Source organism: Callorhinus ursinus, unplaced genomic scaffold (genome assembly GCF_003265705.2).
Source record: "Callorhinus ursinus isolate GAN/ISIS: 27379988/994484 unplaced genomic scaffold, GSC_fseal_2.0 scaffold22, whole genome shotgun sequence".
Classification (NCBI taxonomy): Eukaryota; Metazoa; Chordata; class Mammalia; order Carnivora; family Otariidae; genus Callorhinus; species Callorhinus ursinus.
Window position 1 is genome coordinate 7,878,846 of NW_027397084.1, and position 14,577 is coordinate 7,893,422.

At 38.6% G+C, this 14,577-nt stretch overlaps 1 protein-coding gene across 11 annotated transcripts in view; it reads left to right on the plus strand.

Annotated features, from left to right (window-relative positions):
* The window catches only part of CENPQ (centromere protein Q), a 21,639-nt gene extending 13,008 nt beyond the window's left edge, over positions 1-8,631 (plus strand). For 10 of the 11 annotated variants that reach the window (XM_025890574.2, XM_073905066.1, XM_073905068.1 and 7 more), the window contains 4 exons: positions 1,481-1,610; positions 6,726-6,845; positions 6,981-7,058; positions 8,137-8,631. In XM_025890574.2, coding sequence (XP_025746359.1) covers positions 1,481-1,610; positions 6,726-6,845; positions 6,981-7,058; positions 8,137-8,268 — 460 coding nt within the window. In that variant the 3' untranslated portion in view covers positions 8,269-8,631. The remainder of the gene's footprint in view (positions 1-1,480; positions 1,611-6,725; positions 6,846-6,980; positions 7,059-8,136) is intronic. The other variant, XM_073905072.1, reaches the window with a different exon arrangement.
* Positions 8,632-14,577: the final 5,946 nt, after the last annotated feature.

Genomic DNA, 14,577 nt, shown 5'->3' on the forward strand with positions numbered 1-14,577 from the left:
AGCACGAGAGGGAAGAAGGTCAGAGGGAGAAGCAGACTCCCTGCTGAGCAGGGAGCCCGATATGGGACTCGATCCCGGGACTCCAGGATCATGACCTGAGCCGAAGGCAGTCGCTTAACCAACTGAGCCACCCAGGCGCCCCAACTTTTCTGTTTTTAATTTGGTTTTTTTCTTTTTATTTTTTCTTCTATTCTTTCCTTTTTTTACATATTTAGAGAGGATTTCTTAACTTTAATATTGCACAGTATTCATGTTGATTGTCTTTTTTTTTTAGTTTGCCTAGTATGCAGTTTTATTTTTTTTAATTAACATATAATGTATTTGTTTCAGGAGTACAGGTCTGTGATTCATCAGTCTTCTACAGCACACAGCGCTCACCCCAACACATACCCTCCCCAATGTCCATCACCCAGCCACCCTATCCTCCCCCATCACCTCCAGCAACCTTCAGTTTGTTTCCTAAGATTAAGAGTCTCTTATGGTTTGTCTCCCTCTCTGGTTTCTTCTTGTTTCATTTTTTCCTCTCTTCCCCTATGATCCTCTGCCTTCTTTCTTAAATTCCACATATCAGTGAGATCATATGATACTTGTCTTTCTCTGATTGACTTATTTTGTTTAGCATAATGTCCTCTAGTTCCATCCAGGTCTTTGCAAATGGCAAGATTTCAGTTTTTGATGGTTGCATAATATTCCATTGTATATAGATACACCCCATCTTCTTTATCCATTCATCTGTCAATGGACATCTGGGCTCTTTCCATAGTTTGGCTGTTGTGGACATTGCTGCTATAAACATTAGGGTGCAGGTGCCCCTTTGGTTCACTACGTTTGTATCTTTGGGGTAAATACCCACTATTGCAATTGCTGGGTCGTAGACATGTTGATTGTACTTTTAAACAAAGCACTTTAATCTTAACATTTTATTTGCCTTAAACTCTATGGGACTCACTTATCTTTAAAACCGTTGTTAGAGTAATTGATACAGAGATTCTTTTCATTGGACACATTGTCTAAGACAACTGAAATATAGAGTCCAGTGTCATTACAGAATAGTGTTTCATCTCTTACGCAGCTATTCACAATAAAGATAGAATTATGTGCTATAATAGTCTAGGAAACACATTCAGAAGATACAAGGAAAGTTTTATTTTAAAATATATATAAATTAAATTGTATAAATATATATGACAAAATTGATAAGTATATAAAATAGTAATTTTTTCTTTCATGAAACAACTTAGGCACCCCATGATTTGAGATAAATCTTAATAAATCGAAAGGCTAAAAGATAATGTATCATGGCTTTTTATGGGTAAGTCACTGCTAAGGTTAGCTACTGTTAATAAAAGAATGTAATAGCCCTTGGAATATGAGGACAGAAAAAAGATGGCAGCAGTATTTCAAACACAACAAAACAAAAAAATAAAATAAAATAATGGTTCTAAAAAAGTAAACATAATTATTTTTTTTTATCCCTAAGATTGCTACAACTGTGTGAAACCCTTCAAGTCCCTCCCAAAAACCTGAAAGATTTAACTAACGTGTCAAGTCTACTGAAAACGGAAAGGGCACAGCACAGAGCTAATGAAGAAGGTCTGGCATTATTGCAGGTATGAAATTTGAACAGGGAGTCCATTAGAGAGTTAGGAGAAAGGGGAAGAGAATAAGAAATTTTTTAAATTATCATGATAGTCTCTGAATAATAAATACTAGATTTTAGAACAGGGTTTTCATTAAATTCTTTTTTTTTTTTTTGTCAGAGTAAAAACTTTACCTAACTTTGAGCCTCTAAAGTTAAAAGTATTTCTAATATATTAGTGATTAAGTAGCAGTTCTGTTTTTTTTTCACCTGACTTTAACTGAACTACTATTCTTGATTATCAAATTATAGGAACTCATCACTAAATGCTAAAGAATTTCAAAACATATTGACAAGAAGAGCATATAGTCATTATTATTGTTTTTATTATCATATGACTAACGTAACGAGGGCTTTCTGTGTTCTAGGCACTGCTCTAGGCACTTGTAGCGACATCCCTTAATTCTCAAAACAACTTAAAGAGGTCTGTGCTAGATGATCTCATTATACAAATGTGAAAAAGAGACATTTTTAGCTGAACCTTAGACAAATTGCTTAAAGTTACGATGCAGAGCTTAGTCGAACTGCAGATTCTGATTCTCGATCATTATCTTGTATAAAATAATGGGCGATAACATTAGGTATCATGATTAACTTCAGGCTTTTGATTAGTGGATACTTGAACAGTTAGGAGAAACAAATTTACAGGGCTTATTAAGTAGTTATTAAAACCAAACTAGATTAGACCATGTATCCCTTAGCCATTTCAAAGTAGTTTGTAGATAATGGTCCTTAGGTCTTTGTTAGCAATTTAGAAAATATAGAGTTGGTAGTAGTTTATGCAAGGAATGCATCCCCAAGGATTTCTAATAATTCAAAAATCACAATTTTTTCCAGTTTTTCCATATGATTGAGAATAACATTGGGTGGATTAGACTCTGAGCAACAAATTTACATATATTATAAATTAATTACATATATTATAATTTATGTATATTATAAATTAATAAATTACATATATGATAAATAGAAACTTACTTTCTTCCTAGTGTGAGATTATATTACTGTTACTACTTTTCAAGAGTATATTTTCAGCACTGACACTAGTTCTACCATGTAATGAACAGTTGGATGTCATTGACATAGGTTTTTTTTTTAATTTCAGCTTTATTGGGCTATAATTATAAGATATTCGAAGTGTACATTGTAGTAATTTGATATATGTACACATTGTGAAGGATTCCCTCATCTGGTAAATTAACGCATCCATCACCTCACATTATTTATTTTTTATTTTGTGTGTGTTAAGAACATTTAAGTTCTCGCTCAGCAAATTTTAAGTATACAATACAGTGTTACCAGTTATAATCACCTTGTTTTTCACATTAGATCATCACACCTTATTCATCTTATAGCTGAAAATTTGTACCTTTTACTAACCTCTCCCTATTTTCTCCACTCCCCAGCCCCTGGTGACCACTTCCTTACTCTTTTTTTGTAAATTTGGCTTTTTTTTTTTTTAGGTGATTTTAAAAGGTTTTAAAGTGTGAAAATGGCAAAGTTATCTTAATATTTAATACTCATGTAAATCACTTGAAAGTGGTCAAAGATAGTAAATGGTAGTGTGATTTTTGTAATACTAAGGGGCATTTCTGTATTCCAGCAAAAAGCATAAATATAGTTAAGTGAAAAAAACCTTTCTCTATCCACAACACTTCTGACACCAAATGTGTGGGTTTTCCACGAAGCACTTTTCCAGTTCTCTGCAGATACCAGCTAGGTGTCCTACAATGTCATCCAATTCTCACACTAACTACCTGGATTTAGACCCCACAGGTTAAGGGCTCAGTCCCACAAGACTGCCCCCCAATCCAGATGCCAGTTGTACTTGTACACCTCCTGTACTTCTAACCAACAAAGTATAAATCAGGTGTTGCCATGACCCCTTCCTCATGTTCAATAATTTGCTAGAACAACTCACAGAATTCAGGAAGGCACTTTACTTACTATTTACCAGTTTTTTATAAAGGATACATTCAAGAACAACCAAATGGAAGAGATACATAGGGCAGGGTATAGGGGAAGGGCACAGAACTTCTGTGCCTCTTCAAGTATGTTGTCCTACCAGCACCCCAAGGTGTTCCACTAACCTGGAAGCTCTCTGAACCCAGTGTTTAGAATTTTTATGAAAGCTTCATCACGTAGGCAGAATTGATTATTAACTAAATCTCCCCTTCTCAAGAGATCAAGGAGTGGGGCTGAAAGTTCCAACCCTGTAATCACATGGTTGATTGCTCTGCCAACCAACCCTCATCCTCTCTGAATCATTCATTAGCATAAACTCAGGTAAGGTTGAAAGAGGCTTATTTTTTTTTTAAGATTTTATTTATTTATTTGACAGAGAGATAACAAGCAGTGGGAGCAGCAGGGAGAGGGAAAAGCAGGCTCCCTGCTGACAAGGAGCCCAACATGGGGCTTGATACCAGGACCCCGAGATCATGACCCATGCTGAAGGCAGACACTTAACTGACTGAGCCACTCAGGTGCCCCAGAAAGAGGCTTATTATGAATAGCAAAACATGCCACTGTCACCCAAATCACTCAACAAATTACAAGGATTTTGGAAGCTCTGTGCCAGAAACCAGGGATGAAGACCAAATACACATTTCTTATATCACAGCATTGCAACTGTCTATGGTTTGCTTGCTTGACAGCCAGTTACTCAACGGAAGCACTGTTTGCATTTTGGGCATAAGAGTTCTTCACTGGCCTACTAGAATCTTTGAACTAGGAGTTTGTATGTCTTGTCTGTATCCATCAGTTTTCTGTTATGTGCCTTACTTAGAACCACTGCCTTTTCCCACAGTAGCCTAGAGTTATTCTTGGTGGTGACTTTTCAAAACCTGTATCAGCTAATAAGTAACAGAAGTTGTATTCATTGAGCTCCCTCAGTGATGGTGCTACAGAAAAGGCAGTGGTGAGCAAAGTCTCTGAGACTGAGAAGATGGTATAGGAACTGCTGGGGCTTAATTTTTTAATCCCTATGGACCTCTGCATAAGAACAGAGCCATAGGATTTCACAACCAGAGTTAGCATAAGAAAATATAAAAATAAGGACAAAAAATAGCAATCCACAGATAACAAAAGCATGCCAAAAACGTGTTCACAAAACAGATGAACACTAACCTAATTCTTAAGCAAACTGAAAGAAATTCAGAAAAACAGTAGAGGGTATGGAAAAAATCATAAATCGGTATTAGAAATACTAAAAACTGAAGCTACAGAATTCAGGAAGAAATTAAAAGTAAAAGAAAAAACTTTTCAGATATGAAGACTAAATTAGAAGGATTAAAGCAAATGCAACAGATAAATGCTTAAAATAAATAGTAAAATAAAGGAGAAAATTTTAAGAATCAAAAAGAAACATTTTTTTAAAGTTGAGAAAAAGTGACAAAGTAAAAGCTCAGCATAGAAAATATGGCATAGGTATGGTAGGAATACCCAAAGAAGATAACCAAATCAATGGACCAAAATAATTTTCTTTAACTACAATGGAAATTTTTAGTCCTTATTATATTAACTGTTTTCTTTATTCATTGTTGTTATTCATTCCCTCTATAGTGGGTTGATAGGGGCCCCAAAAATGATATGCCCAAGTCCTAGCCCCGGAACCTGCAAATGTGCCCTTATTTGGAAAGAGAGTCTTCCCAGATATAATTACGGATCTCAAGATGAGATCATCCTGGATTATCTTGGGTGGGTCCTAAATACAAAGACTAGTGTCCTTAAAGAGAAGAAAATGTCCTTAATAAGAGAAGGAGACATGGAGGAAAAGGCTGTGTGAAAAATGCAGCAATTGGAGTGAGCAGCCACAAGGTATGCTGACAGCCATCAGAAGCTGGAAGAGGCAAGAGAGGATTCTCCCTCAGAGGTTTCAGAGGGAGCACTGCCTTGCCAACACCTTGCTTTGGACATTTGCTCTCAAGAACTGTGAGAGAATAAATTTGTTTTCAGACACCAAGTGTGTGGCAGTTTGTTTTGGCAGGCACAGTAAACTAATACATGTGGTAACACATATTTGTATTGGACAGCACTCTCTAAATCCAAAAACCAAGTCACAGGAAATTCAGGGCCGAGGAACAGGTTAAACCTGACTGGCAAATTCTGCAAAGCAAACTATCTAGTTTCCCTTACAAATCAGTTGGAAAGAACCAAAGAAATTGGAGTGGAAAACTATAGATGAAAGGAGACCTAATATGCACTTACCAGAATGGCCGAAATCTAGAACATGGACAACAACAAATGCAGATGAGGATGTGGAACAACAAGAACTCTCATAGCTGGTGGGAATGCTAAATGGTACAACCAGTTTAGAATACAGTTTGGCAGTGTCTTACAAAATGAAACCTACTCCTACCACACGATACAGCAATCATGCCCCTTGGTATATTATACATGGATGTTTGAATATTGCACATGGATGTTTGTGGCAGTTTTATTCATAATCGCCAAAAGTTGGAATACCAAGATGTCCTTCATTAGATGAATGGATAAATAAATGTGGTACCTCAGACAATGGAATATGATTCACCACTAAAAAGAAATGAGCTATTGGGCCCTTAAGAGACATGGAGGAACCTTAAGTGCATATTATAAATCATAAGTGGAAAAAGCCAAACTGAAAAGGCCCCATACTGTATGATTGCAACTATATGATAAGCTAGAAAAGACAGAACTGGAGAATAAAAAGATGAGCGGTTGCCAGGGGTGTGTAGTGATTTAGAGATGGATAGACAAAGCACAGCAGATTTTTAGGCCATCAGTCCTTGGGCTCTGCTACATTCACACGGGTCTTCCAGGATCTCTGATTGTAGCAGTTTTGCTGAGCTTTTGAGGAAATATTCTTGTACATGGGTTGTATCTCCTTGTTCCATGGAAATTAAATTTCCTTATAATGAATTATTATGTTGGTAAATTAGTTTCTTGGAAGTCTGTTTTGCGAAAGAAAAAAAATTACCAGTTTCTTCCAAAAATGTTTCAATATATGTGGTGTTTAAAAAATATGCATATGTATATTAATACCTATTTGGGTTTCATTTAATAATGTATTTAGTTTAAAACATTAACTTTCTGATTTCTCACTCAGGAAGAAATAGATAAAATAGTAGAGACCATAGAGTCAATGACTGGTAATATTCAGAGCCTAAAGAACAAAATTCAAGTTCTGACAAGTGAGGTGGAAGAAGAAGAGGAGAAAGTAAAACAGGTAATTGTTTAATAATGCATTCCTAGAGTCTGGATAAATTTTTTAATGCTTGTCTCTCAGCAAGACAACTTTTGAATGTAAGAAGAGAGAAATCAGCCTTTTGAAATAATCTGTAGCTTTCTTTTTCTACTTTAGATGTTTCACATAGATAGTAGTGGGGTACTCTGTCTTCCAGAACTTTCTCAGAAGAGTCTCAAAGCACCCACACTTCAGGTAAATGCCAATTTGCCATATCAACTATATCATCAGTTATGACACACATATATAAAACCATAATATCCTTTTCCTCTTTTAAAACAAATGAAATCCATGATACAAGATTTTAGGCAACATTGTTTTTCTCACTTGACAGAATAGTTCGAACATCTTTATTTGTGAGCTTCTTTCATGTGGATCTCTCATTCTTGTCAATAACTATAACATTCCATTGATGAAGTTACCATACTATAATTCGTAAATTACTGGTAGAAATAAATGATTGTTGCAGTTACATATAATGTTCCGTATACCCTTGTATATATGTCTTTAGGTATTTGTGTGGTTGTAACTGTAGGATAGATTTCTGGAAGTAAATTCCAATAGTTGAGTTTATTTATGCTTCTAACAGTGGCCTATAACTCTTCATGACGTAATGTTGTGTTATTTGTAGTTGACTGTATACTGGTATCTGTTTTCACAGGTTCCCAGTAGCTGTTATAGTGTAAATACTTACAGTGGTAGAAAGTCTTCAAGTTTCTCAAAAATAATTTAAAATAGTCCTATCTGTAATCCATTTAGGGTAAAAGGAAAGGGAATGGACAGAGGTAAAACAGAATAATACAGTTTGGAAAGAACAAGAATGAGTTGATGATTACTGAAGTTGGGTGATGGGTATTTGAGGTTTATTGTACCATTCTCTCTAAATAACATACATTTGACATTTCTCATAATAAAAGGTTAAGAACTATTTATATGGTTAAATGTGGTCAAAAGTTACAAACTTGCAGTTATAAAATCAAATAGTCTCGGGAATGTAATGTAGAACACAGTGACTGTAGTCAATGACACTGTCTTGTATATTGCAAAATTGTTAAGAGAGTAAATCTTAAAAGTTCGCATCACAAGAAGAATTTGTAACTATGTGTGGTGCTAGATGTTAAGTAGACTTATTGTGGTGGTCATTTTGTAGTATACACAAATATCACATCATTGTGTTGTATACCTGAAGCTAATATGATGTTATGATGTTATATGTCAATTATATCTCAGTTTTTAAAAAAATTTTAAACTAATTGTACTATTATACCCACAGAAAGAAATTTTGACATTAATTCCAAACCATAACGCTCTTCTGAAGGACTTGGATGTTCTCCATAATTCATCCCAGATGAAGAATATGTTAACTTTCATCGAAGAAGCCTATAAGAGACTGGATGCCTCTTAAAGAGTTTTTTTAGACTGTTCTGTATTAATTTAATGTTTAGGAGTTTGTAAAACTGTTAGCCAATGATGATACTGCAGAGGCCGAGGCTTCAGGTTTTATTTCCAACATATACTTAAAATTAGCTTCTGTAGATCTATTAGCATCTAATATAGTCCTAAAAACTGTTTTTAGTAGTTGCCAAATCTAGGAACTCACATTTCTGTTGCTGTGTCTCTGGTTGTTTGAGCCACAGTCTAATGATTTATAATGGCTGAATAGAGTTCATTTATTGGTTAGTGCAGAGGAACTGCGATACTGTAATGTAATATATGTGAAGTGTGTATAGTGCCTGGTACATAAAAACATAATTGTTTGCAATCGTTACTATTCTTTAGTTCATGACTTGCATTTTCATCTAGTCATCTGGAACTTGAGAAATCCCCAAATACCTTTATTTCTTTTACATAACCCTCTAGACTTTTTGTGACATAATTAAGATTTGCCAGGTGTCTTTACCTTTGGAGGTAGCATGAACATTTTATTTCTTTGGTTGGATTATTGACTAGATGTTCAGTATTTTCCACTGTCATCAAAGCATACTTTTATTTAAAAGGAACCTAAGCACATTTATTCCCTTAAAAGAAAAATCAAACAAAAAAAAACCCTTTCTATAAACCTTTTCTCACTGTAATAATGTTAGGAGTTAGTTGGACAGTTAGGTAGTCAGGGCCAGGGTCCTCAACAAGAAAACATGGAGTCAGGACAGCTAAGACAAAACAGTACTAACATCCTGTTTTGCAGCTTAGACAAGACTGCACTAGCATTTTGTTTTGTAGCCTTCGTAGAAATGATTCTGCAAAATGTCCTAATGCTCTTGTTAAATCAAACCCTCTCCAAGGCTGAGAAACATGGGGTCCTGGCCACCACTGAAAAATATGGGGATGAACAGTAACTTCATTACCAGGGCATGGGTGAGCCCTTGGGTGGTTTCCAGTTCCCAACTAGAGCCCAAACTGTCCCTCCCCAAGACCCCAGTTGGGACCCTAATGATCCCCTCAGAAACTGGTACCTCAGTCGCTTCCAGGCTTGTGCCCTAGAGGGATTAAAAAGGTCAAAGGTTAAGCCCCTGAGTTATTCCAAGTTGCCTACTGTCACCCAAACTCAAGAGGAAAACCCAACAGCCTTCTTAGGTTGAGAGAGGCTCTCATTAAATACAGCTAACTCCCCCAGTTCTCCCGAGGCCGAGATCATTCTCAAAGACAAATCTGTGAACCAGTTGGCCCCAAATACTCGAAAAAAGTTGGCAGTTGGCCCAAGGGGCCCCTAGAAGAGCTCTTACGAGCTGCTAACTGGGTCTTTTACAATGGGACCAAGAGGAGAGTAAGGAACAAGAACAGAGACTAAGAAAGAAGTCCGAGGCCCTAGTTTCTTCCTTATATACTGTTACCAACTCAGCCCCTCAAGGCGCTGATACCAAATGCCACTTCTGTGGCCGCCTGGGGCACTGGAAGCAAGAATGCCCTCAAAGGCAAAAATCAAAGCCCTGCAACCCCTGTCCTACATGTGGAGGAGGACACTGGGAAGCTGAATGCCCTTGAGATCTCAATCTCCAAGGGCTCAGACAACCAGCACCCCAGACAGGGACTGATGGGACCCGGGGCTCTTCACGGTGGCTCCCCCAGAACAGTTTGCCTTTGGGAACCCAGAGCCTCAGGTAATTCTGGAGGTAGAAGCAAAGCCAGTCAATTTCCTTCTTGATACTGGAGACACCTTTCCTGTTCTACTCTCCACCCCGGGCCAACGGTCTAACCACAATGTTGTTAAGGGCGTCACTGGACAACCCACAACCAGATTTTCTCACCCACTGGGATGCACTAAGATCTAATTTTCTCTCACTCCTTAATAATGCCTGAGAGCCCCACACATGATAACTCTATAGAGATAATATGTCCAATCTGGGAATTCTCATATTGATAGCCCCTGGACAGACTGGCAGTTGCCTCCCCTTAATAGAGGCTTATATTTGTCCCCAGGTCTGGGCAACTCAGGGAGAAGTGGGTCAAGGCTTAACTGCAGCATCTGTCCACATACACCTTAAAGACCCCACAACTTTCCCTTGTTGGAAGCAATACCCTGTAAACCAGAATCAAGGGAGGGCCTAATAAAAATCATAAATAATCTGAAGCAGCAGGGGCTCTTAAAACAATGCATCAGCCCCTGTAACACCCCAATTTTGGGAGTAGAGAAACCTAATAAGGGGGCACCTGGGTGGCTCAATTGGTTGAGTATCTGCCTTAGGTTCTCGGGTCATGATCCCAGAGTTCTGGGATTGACCCTCTCATGGGCTCCCCCACTCAGTGGGGAATCTGCTTCTCCCTCTGCCCCTCCCCCTGCTCATGCTCTCAAATAAAATCTTTCAAGAAAAGAAGGGAGGGAGGGAGGGAGGAAGAAAAGAAAAGGAAAGAAAGGAAAGAAAAAGAAACCTGTGGTTCCAAACCCTTTCGCCCTTTTGGCTCAAGTCCCCTCAGACAAACAGTTATAGACTTAAAAGATGCCTTGTTTTGCATTCCGCTTCATTCAGATTCTGGGTTTCTGTTTGCATTTGAAAACCCCACTAATCTGACCACCCAATTAACATGGACAGTTTTACCGGAGGGATTCCGAGACAGTCCCCATTTATTTGGACAAGCCCTGTCCCAAGATCTCTCAGATTTTTCAGCTGAAAACTGCGTCCTACTACAATATGTGGATGATCTATTACGTGCCTCCTCTGAGCAAAGCATTCAAACTGGCACCCAGAAACTTCTCAACTTCCTGGATATAAGAGGATATAAGGTTTCTCAGCCCAAGGCTCAGTTATGCAAGACATCTGACAACTATCTGGGCTTGGTCCTCACAAAGGGGACAAGGAGACTGGGAGAAGATAGGGTTCGGCCTATTACCACCTACCCTCTCCCTAAAACCCTAAAACAATTAAAGGGTTTTGGGGGCATAACTGGGTACTGTTGCTTGTGGATACCAGGGTATGGAGAAATAGGACACCCTTTCTATCGATTGATCAGGGATACCCAGACAGCCAGTACCCACCTATTAATGTGGAACCCAGAGTCAGAAAAAGCTTTTAAACACCTCAAGGGGGCCTTGCTCAGTGCCCCAGCTTTAAGTCTTCTTATCAGGAGGGCTAACAACTTGTATGTGACAAAAAGAAAGGGAATGGCCTTGGGTATCCTAACCCAGGCAGTGGTGGCAGCACCCTTTTAGAACAGGATCTTACCATACACACCCCCCAAAAAATTCAAGGTCTCCTGTCAACCGATGGCAGTCACTGGCTCACAGACAGCTGCCTCCTTTGGTACCAGGAACTATTGGAGGGTCCAGTCATGCAAATAAAAACCTACCAACCTACCAGGGACCCTCAGACCTCTGGGGATGGTACCCTGGCAGCGCCCCTGACTGGCAAGAAACAGGTAGGTCATCACCCCCTTTCCCTAACGGCAGTTAGGGTCACTTCCTCAGAGGGGGAAATGTTAGGAGTTAGTTGGACAGTTAGGTAGTCTGGGCCAGGGTCCCCAGCAAGAAAACATGGAGTCAGGACAGCTAAGACAAAACAATAGTAACATCCTGTTTTGAAACTTAGACAAGACTACACTAGCATTTTGTTTTGCAGCCTTTGCAGAAATGACTTCTGCAAAACATCCTAAAATGAAATAATTAACCACAAAGCATTTGTCACTATCACAAGCTGGGGCAGTTAAGACATAAGTCCCCACATGTCAGCCCAGAAAGACCATCAGCCCGTCGTGATCAAAGCCCTGATTATCACGTCTAAGTACACCCCGGGTGCTTAAGATAGTTCCGCAAAAGAGTTCATTAAAAACCCCTAGACTTAGAAACTCCAATGCAACCCTCTGGGGCTCCTCTCTCTTTGGGAGCTTTGTACTATATCGCTCAATAAACTTTGCTATGCTGCCCACCACTTTTCATCTCGTCTACCTCTTAATTCTTCAAAGCAGTGTGACCAAGAACCATGGGCACTAAAGGAAAAATCCTGAAACAATAAGTATATACATGTGAATAAATTACCACTTAAATATATTAAAAATCTTTTCTAGTCACTACAGTATATTATCTGGTTTGCTTTTATTTATTTGCAAAATAAAATAACTGCAATTTCTAATTATTTTTCTTTCTAGCCTAGAATATCTTGTCAGTTATGGTAGAAGGTACCATAATTCTGTTGATACCCTCCAGGCAGAAACCACCAAGAACACAGCTTTCGTTAAACGAGTTCAGTGTAATGCTCATTGCAGTGAGGGAGAACACATTATCATGTGGAACCCTGGAGAGCTTAGTAAAAGGGTCAGAAGCAATATTCTCTTAGGAAATAATAGTTAAGGAGAACATTAAAGGATTGTAGAGGAAAAGTCTTAAGAAAGGAAACTAGTAGTGCAGCATTTAAAGAAAATATTTTTGTGTACTTTGTACTGCCTGCTATATGCCAGGCAAAGCAAATAAAAATAAAAGATAATACAAAATCTCTATAAAACCCCTCACTTGGAAACTTAGAACTTCTTGTTTTTAGAGTGATGAATAGGGGCGCCTGGGTGGCTCAGTTGGTTAAGCCTTCCGCTCGGGCCATGATCCTGGGGTCCTGGGATTGAGTCCCACTTCGGGCTCCTTGCTCAGCAGGGACCCTGCTTCTCCCTCTGCCTGCCACTCCCCCTGCTTGTGCTCTCTTCTCTCTGTGACAAATAAAATCTTAAAAGAAAAAGAGGGGCACCTGGGTGGCTCAGTCAAGTTAAGCGGCTGCCTCCAGCTCAGGTCATGATCCTGGGGTCCTGGGATCGAGACCCACGTTGGGCTCCCTGCTCAGCGGGGAGCCTGCTTCTCCCTCTCCCTCTGCCTGCCGCTCTGCCTACTTGTGCTCTCTCTCTGTCAAAAATAAATGAAATCTTTTTTTAAAAAAAGTAGAGTGATGAATAGAGCCCCAACTCACTGATTTTTTTCATTAGTCATGATGTTTACAAGAGCTTTTGATGGGGAGGGAGGAGTTAGATGAAAGTCTGTTGTTTCTCTCAGAACATCTACTCAACAGTTATTGTTCAGCGGGAATTTTTACTCTCCACTTTTGCTGAGTGATATTCTTCACCATGCATGAACTGGTCATATTACCCTCTTACAGCTTTGAAAACGATGTGATCTAATTTTGAAAGATCTACAGTATCTTCTGGCAGATAGCAGGCAATCCAAAACATACACAATATTTTCTTTAAAGGCTAAATTTTGGTATACCGTTTGTGAAGAATTTAAGAGTTAATTGCAGACCCAAATAAAATTAAAATTCAAGTGCTCGTGATCCCAATAATTCAGATGGCTGTCCTCCTACGTAGTAGCACTCACCTAAGTTCTCACACGCACAAGTCATGCCAACTACAGTACAAATCCTCTCCACAACAAGTGGAGAGTGCCACTTGCCACAAAATTTAAAGTGTAAAAATACATACTTTGGAATGGAAGACATATAGTATAAATACATAGTGTAAAAGAAGGAAGGTAACTTGTGATTTGGGAGGTGAATGGGTATCCTGTACAGATATGTGGCAGAACTTAGTACCCTGTCAGTCGTTTAAAATTCTTATTTTTTAGGAACCCTTCCATTTCCCCCAACTTTAAGTTGGGTATATGTTTAACAAACAGGTTTTACTTAAATATTAGACACCTGGACTGGAACCTAAAATTAAGGGATTTACTTTCCTTTATTTGGTTAGATAGAATTTCCCGGCATTCTCAACCAAAACTATGCAGGTGCGCCTGTCAAACTTAGCATGTAAATCACTCAGGTTGGCTTAGTTTCCAAACATATCTTCTAAATCCTCTCATGTTTCATTCATTGTCAAGAAATACTCAGCTTTGAGGAAGGGAGAGGAAAGAAGGAAAGCAAGAGCATAGAAAAATTCAGATTTCCCTTTTGGGCTTTATGTGTAAAGTAACTGAGCCATTTTTGTATTCTAACTAGCTTTTCTTAAGAGTTGCTGCCACTGAATGTATTTCTTTGCTACTAAACCCCACCTCAGGCTCTGCACCTAGTGGGGAGTCTGCTTCGAGAGTCTCTCGTTCCCCCTGCACCTCCCCCAACCCACTCACTCTCTCTCAAATAAATAAAATTTTTTAAAAAGTTATCAAAATGCCCAGATCAAAAAGAAAACAGTCTGCTCTTCACATCCAGTAATTGTCATGTAATACAATTTCTCCAGTCACTTTCAGCTATCAGCTACCCACTGTGTTACTTAAACAAGCAACTTCAAGTAAAGAATGCCCCAGGGACACCAG